This window comes from Dipodomys ordii, unplaced genomic scaffold, assembly GCF_000151885.1.
Source record: "Dipodomys ordii isolate 6190 unplaced genomic scaffold, Dord_2.0 Scaffold64, whole genome shotgun sequence".
Taxonomy (NCBI): Eukaryota; Metazoa; Chordata; class Mammalia; order Rodentia; family Heteromyidae; genus Dipodomys; species Dipodomys ordii.
In genome coordinates this window covers 4,975,108-4,985,706 of record NW_012267280.1, presented here as the reverse complement: position 1 = coordinate 4,985,706, position 10,599 = coordinate 4,975,108, and the positions used below count along the sequence as shown (strand labels likewise).

At 48.1% G+C, this 10,599-nt stretch overlaps 1 protein-coding gene across 3 annotated transcripts in view; it reads right to left on the bottom strand.

Moving 5' to 3' along the window:
- Scamp4 (secretory carrier membrane protein 4) overlaps positions 1-10,599 on the bottom strand; it is a 34,997-nt gene that overhangs the window by 13,145 nt on the left and 11,253 nt on the right. For all 3 annotated transcript variants that reach the window (XM_013022928.1, XM_013022930.1, XM_013022929.1), the window contains exons 2-6: positions 8,712-8,764; positions 6,316-6,444; positions 5,829-5,985; positions 4,606-4,707; positions 1,346-1,463 (exon numbers count right to left, since the gene is read on the bottom strand). In XM_013022928.1, the coding sequence (XP_012878382.1) occupies positions 1,346-1,463; positions 4,606-4,707; positions 5,829-5,985; positions 6,316-6,444; positions 8,712-8,718 (513 nt within the window). In that variant the 5' untranslated portion in view covers positions 8,719-8,764. The remainder of the gene's footprint in view (positions 1-1,345; positions 1,464-4,605; positions 4,708-5,828; positions 5,986-6,315; positions 6,445-8,711; positions 8,765-10,599) is intronic.

Here is a 10,599-nt window from a genome sequence, read left to right as displayed (position 1 = left end):
GCTTTTTTCTTTTTTCTTATGTGGTGCTGAGGAATCAAACCCAGGGCCTCAAGCATGCAAGGCAAGTGCTCTACCACTGAGCCACCTTCCCAGCCCCTGTGAGACTCTTAATCTCCAATAAACCACCAGAAAACCAGAAGTGGCACTGTGGCTCAAGTGGTACAGCGCTTACCTTGAGCTGAAGAGCTCAAGGACAGTGGCTAAGCCCAGAGTTCAAGCCCTATGACCAACAATAACAACAAAAAGTCTCACAGACTTCCCTGCCCAGGCTGGCTTCAAACTGCAATCTCAGCATTCTGAGTAGCTAGGATTACAGACATAAGCAGGCACCCAGCTTATCTCCGAGCTTTTTCATTCAAAGCTAGTATTCTGTTGTTTAAGCCACACTCTTACTTCCAGCTTTTTGCTGGTTAATTGGAGATAAGAATCTCATAGACTTTCCTGCCCCGAGTTGCTTCAAACTCATGCTTAGATCTCAGCCTCCTGAGTAGCTAGGGTTATAGGAAGTCTTCTGGGGAGTTTTGTTTTGTTTTTTGTCAGTCATGGGACTTGAACTCTGGGCCTGGGCAGATAAAAGAGTCTCACAGACTTTCTTGCCTGGGCTGGCTTTGAATCTCAATCCTCAGATCTCAGCCTCCTGAGTAGCTAGGGTTATAGGAAGTCTTCTGGGGAGTTTTGTTTTGTTTTTTGTCAGTCATGGGACTTGAACTCTGGGCCTGGGCAGATAAAAGAGTCTCACAGACTTTCTTGCCTGGGCTGGCTTTGAATCTCAATCCTCAGATCTCAGCCTCCTGAGTACTATGATTATAGGCGTGAGCCACTGGTACCTGGCAAGGTCTTCTGTTTTTTAAGTCCATATTCTCTGTTATTAGCTCAGCTGCATACTAACCTTCCAGCAGGATCTGCCTCTATCCTGTCATCTGGCTACTAAAGGCTCATTTCTCTGTCCCTGAGGGAGATGGGGAGGGAGAGTCACCCCTCAGGCAGGCCTGAGGCTGTATGTTCAGAAGGCTGCCAGGTTGATCCATTGTGCTTGGGCACTTGTGGATCTAGGGGTTCCTAGGCCTAGACTTCCAGTACAGATGATATAGTTTACTCTTAGGCCCTGTCCTTCTGTGTGGGGATTTTGTCACTACCAGGTAGAGAAGCCACATGGCTACCTTGCAAGATGCCAAATATTGATTGAGTCTTCATGAGCTCCTGTGAGTAACAGCTTCTTACTAGAGATGAAGTATGCACATCTGATGTGACTCTCTCAAAGAAAACACATCCCTGATTTCATATACCTGGGATGGAGAGGGGAGAGGAATGGTGAGGGCTAGGTGGCCCAGGACTGAGGACTTACCTTCATGATCACAATGGCCATCAAGGCGGCCGTCAGGGAGAACATGACAGCTGGAATCAGCATAACCACTGCCACCCCAACATTAGTCTTGAATGTGACCATCACTGCCAGCCAGCCACTGCAGGGGCAAGAAAGTAAGTGGGCCTGGGCACACCACAGATAAGGGCCTGTTTGTCCTTTCTATGGCAATGGGTCACCAACTATCAGGTGAGCAATAAACCCATGAAGTGGCACTGTAACCAGCATTGAGGATGCGAGTGTGAGTGCCAACCGGGTGCTAACAGCAGATTTCACTTGTCAAAATGAAGTCGAAATGAAACTCTGATCATACAAAATATTTATCAAAATGAACTCTAGGAAATGGAAACAAGTTTTTTTTTTGTCACTTTGTTTTCTTTACTTCTTGTTTATATGGCTTTGGGAGGGGAAAGAGGGGCCACAGAAATGGAGGGACAAAGGGTGAATAAATGCAGCAGTGGTAACCCCTAGACACTATGTTGAAAACGAACTATACAACTTATAGGTGGGGATGGGAGGGAAAAACTAGGAAAGAGCAAATAAAGGGATGACATCACCCTCTCCCCAAAAATGTACTCTTTTTCTTTTTTTTTTTTTTGGCCAGTCCTAGAGCTTGAACTTAAGGCCTGGGCGCTGTCCCTGAGTTTCTTTTGCTCAAGGCTAGCACTTGAGCCAGAGCACCACTTCTGGCATTTTCTGTGTATGTGGTACTGAGGAATCGAACCCAGGGCTTCATGCATGTTAGGCAAGTACTCTACCACTAAGCCATGTTTCCAGCCCCAAAAATGTACTCTTTACTTGATTTACATAACCATAACCCCTCTGTATTATTTCCTTTATAACAATTCTAAAAAGGTTTTTTTTTGTTTGTTTTTTTGGGTCCGGTCATGGGGCCTGAACTCTGGGCCTGGGCGCTATCCCTCAGCTCTTCAGCTCAAGGCTAGCGCTCTACCACTTGAGCCACAGCGTCACTTCTGGCTTTTTTCTTTTTGCTTATGTGGTGCTGAGGAATCAAACCCAGGGCCTCTGGCATGCAAGGCATGTGCTCTACCACTGAGCCACCTTCCCAGCCCCATCTAAAAAGGTTTTAAGGGCTGGCTTAGTGATAGAGTACTCACCTACCATGCATGCACAAAGCCCCAGTTTCGGTTCCTCAGTTTCACATCATCAGAAAAAGCCAAAAGTAGCCAGGCGCCAGTGGCTCACGCCTGTAGTCCTAGCTACTCAGGAGGCTGAGAGCTGAGGACTGTGGTTCAAAGCCAGCCTGGGCAGGAAAAGCCAAGAAACTCTTATCTCCAATAAACCACCAGAACACCAGAAATGGCATTGTGGCTCAAGTGGTAGAGTACTAGCCTTGAGCTGAAGAGCTGAGGGACAGTGCTCAGGCCCAGAGTTCAAGCCCCATAACTGACCAAAAAGAAAGCAAGAAAGAAAAAAAAAAGCCAGAAGTGGAGGTGGAGCCATGGAGTTCAAGCCCCAAGAGTGCCAAAAAGAAAAGAAAAATAACAAAGTTTTTAAAGGCCCAAAGCAAACTTTAAAATAAAATTAAAAAATTAAAAAGTTGGGTCTGGGAATGAGGCTCAGTGGTAGAGTGCTTGCCTAGCATACATGAAACCCTGAGTTTAAATGCTCAGTACTGCATACACAGAAAAAGCCAGAAGTGGCATTGGGGCTCAAGTGGTAGAGGGCTAACCTTGAGCACAGAGAGACTCAGGGATAGTGACCAGACTAAATTCAAGCCCCATGAACAACAACAGCTAAATAATAAGTAAATAAATAATATTTTTTTAAAAAGTTGCCAGGCACCTATGGCTCATGCCTGTAATCCTAGCTACTCAGGAGGCTGAGATCTGAGGCTCCACAGTTCAAAGCCAGCTGGGCAGAAAAGTCCATGAGACTCATATTTCCAATTACCACCAGAAAACCAGAAGTAGAGCTATGGCTCAAAGTAGTAGAGCTCTATCCTTGAGTAAAAGAGCTCAGGGACATCACCCAGACCCTGAGTTCAAGCCCCAAGTCCAAGGAAAAAAAGAGAGAGAAAACAAAAGGAAATCACAGAACAAAAGATTTAAGATAAGGTCTCACCAAGTCCACCAATGTTAGTATTGTGCCTCAATTCTCAAAATTAACTTTGAAAAAGCTTAAATTTAGCCTAAAAGTTTTTTGGGGTGGGGGCTGGGGACTGTCCCTGAGCTTTTTTCACTCAAGGTTAATATTCTACCATTGAGTCACAGCTTCACTTCTGGCTTTTTGATGGTTAATTGAAGATAAGGGTCTCATGGACTTTTTGCCTAGGCTTACTTTGAACCATAATCAGATCTCAGCCTCCGGAGTGGCTAGGATTACAGGCTTGAGCCACCAGCACCCAGCCTGTGAGACTCTTAACTCCAATTAAATCACAGAAAAAGCTAGAAGTGGTTGTTCTGTGGCTCAAGTGGTAGAGTTTTAGCCTTGAGCAAAAGGAGCTCAAGGACAGCACCCAGGCCCATAGTTCAAGCCTCACAACTGGCAAAAAAAGAAAAAAACAGGGCTGGGAAGGTGGCTCAGTGGTAGAGCGCTTGCCTTGCATGCACAAGGCCCTGGATTCGATTCCTCAGCACCACATAAGCAAAAAGAAAAAAGCCGGAAGTGGTGCTGTGGCTCAAGTGGTAGAGCACTAGCCTTGAGCTGAAGAGCTGAGGGACAGTGCCCAGGCCCAGAGTTCAGGCCCCACGACCGGACCAAAAAAAAAAAAAGAAAGAAAAAAACAAACAGAGAAAGAGAGACGGTCTAGTCCAGATATACATGAAGCAGAAGCCTCTGCCAGCAGCCAGTTACCATGGGGAACAGACACCACCCCACCTTCATTGGACCACAGCCTCTCTGGAGACTACCAGAGCTGGGCACCGGTGGCTCATGCCTGTAATCCTAGCTATTCAGGAAGCTGAGATCTGAGGATCACAGTTCAAAGCCAGTCCAGGCAGGAAAGTCTGTGAGATTCTTATCTCCAATAAACCACTAGAAAACCGGAAGTAGCATTGTAGCTCAAGCAGTAGAGGGTTCGCCTTGAGCTGAAGAGCTGAGGGATAGTACCCAAGCCCAGAGTTCAAGTCCCACAACCGACAAAAAAAAAAAAGGACTACAGGATACTGTTACCTGAGTTCCCATGTACTTGGGGTGCCTTTGTAACAGCACACAACATATCTGACTAACACATACACAACACAATGTACCACACAACACTTAGAGTGTTCAGAACTTACCATGTGCCCCAGCCTACAAAGCCAATTGTCTGGATGGCAGTCAGGATGAACTGAGCTCCAAAGATGAAGAAAAACAGCATGAAATTAAAGGAGCTGTCGGCTCTACAAAGGGACAAAAAACACTGCTGTGATGGTGACACTTGACACTTGTGTTGCTTTAAGAAGTAATATTTTAACCAGGCACCATTGGCTCACACCTGTAATCCTAGCTACTCAGGAGACTGAGATCCGAGGATTGCAGTTTGAAGTCAGACTGCGCAGGAAAGTCCATGACACTCTTACCTCCAATTAACCACCAGAAAACGAAGTAGCACTGTGGCTCAGGTAGTAGAGCACTAGCCTGGAGCTGAAGAGCTCAGGGACAGCACCCAGGCCAAGAGTTCAAACGACATAATTGACCAAAAAAAAAAAAAGAGAGAGATGGAGAGAGAGAGAAAGACAGAAAAGAAAGAAAAGAATATTTTGCTGGGTAGCAGTAGCTCACAGCTGTAATTCTAGCTATTCAGAAGGCTGAGATCTGGTACAAAGCCAGCCTGGGCAAGAAAGTCCATGAAGAAAACCATAAGTGGCGCTAGGCTCAAGTAGCAGAGCACTAGTCTTGAGCTGACGAGCTCAGGGACAGTGCCCAGGCAGAGTTCAAGCCCCACAAGCAATAAAAACAAAAACAAACAAAAAAGATTTGGTCTATGGGCTCTAGTTTGCTGACTCCAATATAAACTTCCACAAAGGAAGGAAGAAGCTGGGTGCCAGTGGCTTACGCCTGTAATCCTAGCTACTCAGGAGGCTGAGATCTGAGGATCATGGTTCAAAGCCAGCCTGGGCAGAAAGTCCATGAGACTCCAATTAACCACCAGAAAACTGGAAGTGGCACTGTGGCTCAAGTGGTAAAGCATTAGCCTTGAGCTGAAGAGCTCTGGGACAGTGCCCAAGCTCCAGAGTTCAAGACCAGCAATCCACAAAAAAAAAAAAAAAAAAAAAAAAAGGAGGAAGAGATGTTGTTCACTCCACTAAAGCCCAATGAATACCAGGACCATTCTAGGCAGCTGGCACCAGGCTCGGCTCTGGTGGGGGAGAACTGGTAACAGAAACCAGACCACAGTTGGGTGGGCAGCCACCCCAACACTAAGCAAGATCTTCAGCAGCAGAGATGTCCAGAGATGCCTACAGGGAGCAAGTGTGACAAAACCTGGGTATAAGCTGGCTCGTCCAAGCAGCTAACTTACCGAAAGGCTTTGTAGGCTGGTCGGAACCAGCACACATAGCCACATGGGGTAAAGAGCAGCAGCCAGAGGAAAGCCAGGCCAAAGTTGACTCCAGAACCACCACAAATCCACCAGACCAGACAGGCGATGAGGTTGACCCCAAGGGTGGTACAGTAAACTGGAGGGGAGGAAAGAGAAGGGTGGGGTAGACTAAGCAGGATAGAGAGAAGGGGCACTGGGTTGGGTACCCACCTCCCTGGCCTCAGGACTTTCACACATTAGAGATGAGCTGGGGCAATCCATACTAGCAGGCCAGGCTTAGGATGCAGGGACAAGGGGATTCCTGGCAGGCCACTCAGGCCCTCAGGGAAGGCTGCTGTCCCCAGTTGCCCCAGTTGCCACGTCCACACTGCACAGTGCTACATTGGGATAGCAGCCTTTCCACAAAAGACACACAGTTTAGACTCCCCGCCAGCTACCAGTTGGTGCCTACAGCCCTAGGGCTTACATATCCAAAGGCGGTAGATCCTCTTCACTAAGACCTGGTGCTCAATGGGAATCTCATCAGAAAAGTCCTGGTAGAAACATGGTTTCAGCGGGATGAACTTGGGCAAAGGTGGAAAGTTGTTCTCCTTCCCTAAGGAAGGAAAAAACCCACAGGTCACATGATCACATTCTGTCCAAAGCATGTCAGGACATCTGGTGGAGGATCCCCCTAGAACCATAAATTGAGGTGGGAAGGTGGTTCAGTGGCAGAGTGCCTGCCTTGCATGCATTAGGCCCTGGGTTTGTTGCCTCAGCACCACAGAAGCAGAAAAAGCTGGAAGTGGCGCTGTGGCTCAAGTGGTAGAGCACTAGCCTTGAGCTGAAGAGCTGAGGGACAGCGCCCAGGCCCAGAGTTCAGGCACCACAACGGGCAAAAAAAAACAAACAAACATAAATCACCTGCCCTACCACAGCTGGGCTCTAGCCCAAGAAGTCTCCATGTCAAGCATCTGACCCCCTGGAACAAAGTTCCAGCCCCATGACCAACAACAAAAAAATTTCTTAGCCGGGCGCTGGTGGCTCATGCCTGTAATCCTAGCTACTCAGGAGGCTGAGATCTAAGGATTGTGGTTTGAAGCCAGTCCAGGGAGAGGAAAGTCCACGAGACTTTTTTATTTGTTGTTGTTGGTCGTGGGGCTTGAACTCTGGGCTTGGGCATTGTCTCTCAGCTCTTCAGCTCAAGGCTAGTGCTCTACCACTTGAGCCACAGCACCACTTCCAGTTTTCTGAGTTGTTTATTGGAGATAAGTCTCACGGACTTTCCAGTCTGGTCTGGCTTTGAACCTTGATCCTCAGATCTCAGCCTCCTGAGTTGCTAGGATTAGATATGAGTCATGGGGTGCCTGGCTCATGAGATTCTTTGTTTTTGTTTTGTTTTTTTGTTGGTTGTGGGGCCTGAACTCTGGGCCTGGGCGCTATCCCAGAGTCCTGGGGCTTGAACTCTGAGCCTGGGTGCTGTCCCTCAGCTCTTCAGCTCAAGGCTAGTGCTCTACCACTTGAGCCACAGTGCCACTTCCAGCTTTTTCTGCTTATGTGGTTCTGAGGCATCAAACCTAGGGCCTCATGCATGCAAGGCACTTTACCACTGAGCCATCATCCCAGCCCTCAGGCGATTCTTATCTCCACTTAACTACCAGAAAACCAGAAGTGGCACTATGGGTAAAAGTGATAGAACGCTAGCCTTGAGGGAAAATCCTCAGGGCTGGGAAGGTGGCTCAGTGGTAGAGCGCTTGCCTTGCATGCCTGAAGCCCTGGGTTCGATTCCTCAGCCCCACATAAGCAAAAAGAAAAAAAGCCGGAAGTGGCGCTGTGACTCAAGTGGTAGAGCGCTAGCCTTGAGCTGAAGAGCTGAAGGACAGTGCCTAGGCCCAGAGTTCAGGCCCCACAACCGGACCCCCCCCAAAAAAAGAGGGAAAAACCTCAAGGACAGTACCCATGCCTATAATTCTAACTACTCAGGAAGCTGAAATCTGAAGATAGTTCATAGCAGTCTATACAGCAAAGTGAGACTATTTATCTCCAATTAACTACCAGAAAACTGGAAGTGACACTGTGGCTCAAGTGGTAGAGTGCTAGCCTTGAGTAAAAGAAGCTCAGGAACAGTGCCCAGGCCCTCAGTTCAAGCCCCAGGACTAGCAAAAAAAAAAAAAAAGGGTACAGTGTGAGACCTGCTCAAATACTCCAGGCCTGTGTGCACTGCAGGACTGCAGCACAGATAAGGGAGTCCAGACTCTGAGGCGGCCATCAGGCAGGGGGCATGGACCACATAGAGCCCTGAAGTGAGTGCACCATAGTAAGTCTAGGAGTGGAGAGACCAGCAGGGAGATGATGGGAGGTAGGAGCTGCAGATGAACCTCCAAGGACGGCTTCACTTGTTTTTTGGTTTTTCTGATCAATTGTGAGGCTTGAACTCAAGGATTGGGAGCTTTTTCTACTCAATGCTGGCGCTTACCAACTTGAGCCACAACTCAACTTCTGGCTGGTTCTGGTAATGAATTGGAGATAAGAGTCTCACAGACTTTCCTGCCTGGACTGACTCTGAATTGCAATCTTCAGATCTCAATCTCTAATAGCTAGGATTACAGGCATGAGCCATGGCACCTGGCTGCTTCACTCATTTCTGGTACAAATGAAGGTGACCATGTGACTCTGCCACTGTGGATATGGCGGCTTTGCAGGTGGGCATGTCTGCACCGCACAGCTGCCCAAGGTGCAATAAGGCAGAAAGCCCTGTTGCAGGCTCCAGAGGTGGGGTGAAGTACTAGCTGAAACCATGGTCTCATATAGAAGCTGCTTACATCACTCCCACTGGGGGCCAGGTCCTAGAAAAGAGCAGACTCCTTGCTTGGTGGGACTTACCTGACATTTCTGCTCTGGCTGATCTGGTCACCCTGGCTGAAGGCTGCAGCCACCTGAAAGGAAACAGGATGTCAGGGACCCCATAGCCACAGGTGATCAGATGCCCACTTGTAGCCTGGGTCCTAAGTGGGGCATCCATCATGACCAAAAGCCCCGTCAGGCTGGTTGCTGATGGCTGTTATCCTATTAACTCAAGAGGGTGAGATAAGAAGACTGGGTCAGAGGCAGCCCAGTAGAAAATTCTGTGAGAAGCCGGGCACCAGTGGCTCACGCCTGTAATCCTAGCTACTCAGGAGGCTGAGATCTGAGAATCTCGGTTCAAAGCCAGCCCAGGCGGAAAAGTCCATGAGACTCTTATCTCCAATAAACCACTAGAAAACCGGAAGTGGCTCAAGCGGTAGAACACTCACCTTGAGCTAAAGAGCTGAGGGATAGTGCCCAAGCCCAGAGTTCAAGCCACATGCCCAACAAAAAAAAAAAAATTATGTGAGATTCCAGCTCCAATTAATTAGCCAGCAAGATGCCATCTAGAAGCATGGTCAAGTGGTAGAATATTAGCTGTGAGTAAAAAAGCTGAGATAGAATGTGAGGCCCTGAGTTCAAATTGCCATATTAGAAATTAAAAAAAAAAAAGCCAGGCAATGGCTAAAATCCAACTAATCACTCAAATACTGGAAGTGGCATTGTGGCTCAAAGTGGTATAGCACTAGCCTAGGCTAGTGCCTAGGCCGAGTTCAAGCCCCACAACTAAAACAAACGAACAAAGAATTGCTGGTGGCTTATGTTTGTGTAATCCTAGCAACTCAAGAGGCTGAGATGTGAGGATTGAAGTTCAAAGCTAGCCCAGGCAGACAAACCCAAGAGACTCTTATCTCCAATTAACCAGCAAAAAGCCAAAGTGGAACTGTGAGTCAAGTGGTAAGGTGCACGCCTTAAGCAAAAAAGCTAAGAACCAGGACCATCCTGAGTTTAAGACTCTGTACTGCTGCACATGTGCACATACATACACAAACACACACACACAGAGCCCAGTAGAAAGGCCAAGGTCAGCTACTGCCTCCTCTGTATCTCACAGTCAATGAGGCTAGTGTTACTTCCCCTCAGAGCCCAGCTACTTGTGTGAGTGCTAGCTGGTGCTGGCAAGATGGGACAGGTCAGGCTGGGTCCTGGTGCTTCCATCCCACCCTAAGAATTTCTTTTATTTTTATTTATTTATTGTTTTTGCTGGTCTTGGGGCTTGAACTCAGGGCCTGGGCTCTGTCCCTGAGCCTCTCTGTGCTCAAGGCTAGCACTCTGCCACCTGAGCCACAGCGTCACTTCCGGCTTTTTCTGCTTATGTGGTACTGAGAAATAGAACTCAGGTCTTCATGCATGCTTGGCAAGCATTCTACCACTAAGCCACATCACAGCCCTCCACCCCAACTTCTGCCTGTGGTGTAAGATTGTTCCAAGTACCTCCTGACCCCTATGAGGCCCTACTTCCCCCTGAGTCATTGAGAACTGAGATCAAACTTACTGCTGTGACCTTAGGTTATGTCCTATGACCTCTGGGCCGCAGTTGTTGCCCTCGATCCACAGAGCCATGAATCCTGACATAGCCTGAGTGGTAACCACAGCTCCTGTCAGAGTAGCCCTATTCCCAAGCCAGCTTCCTGAGTCCTGGAAGGTAAAGTTGCCAGGCCAGTGTGAGGGGCAGGCACTGGGCAGGGAACTGGCTCTCCCCAGTACAGGTGTAAAGCTCTCAAGAATACCAACTTTCGGGGCTGGGAAGGTGGCTCAGTGGTAGAGTGCTTGCCTTGCATGCCTGAGGCCCTGGGTTTGATTCCTCAGAACCACATAAGCAAAAAGAAAAAAGCCGGAAGTGGCACTGTGGCTCAAGTGGTAGAGC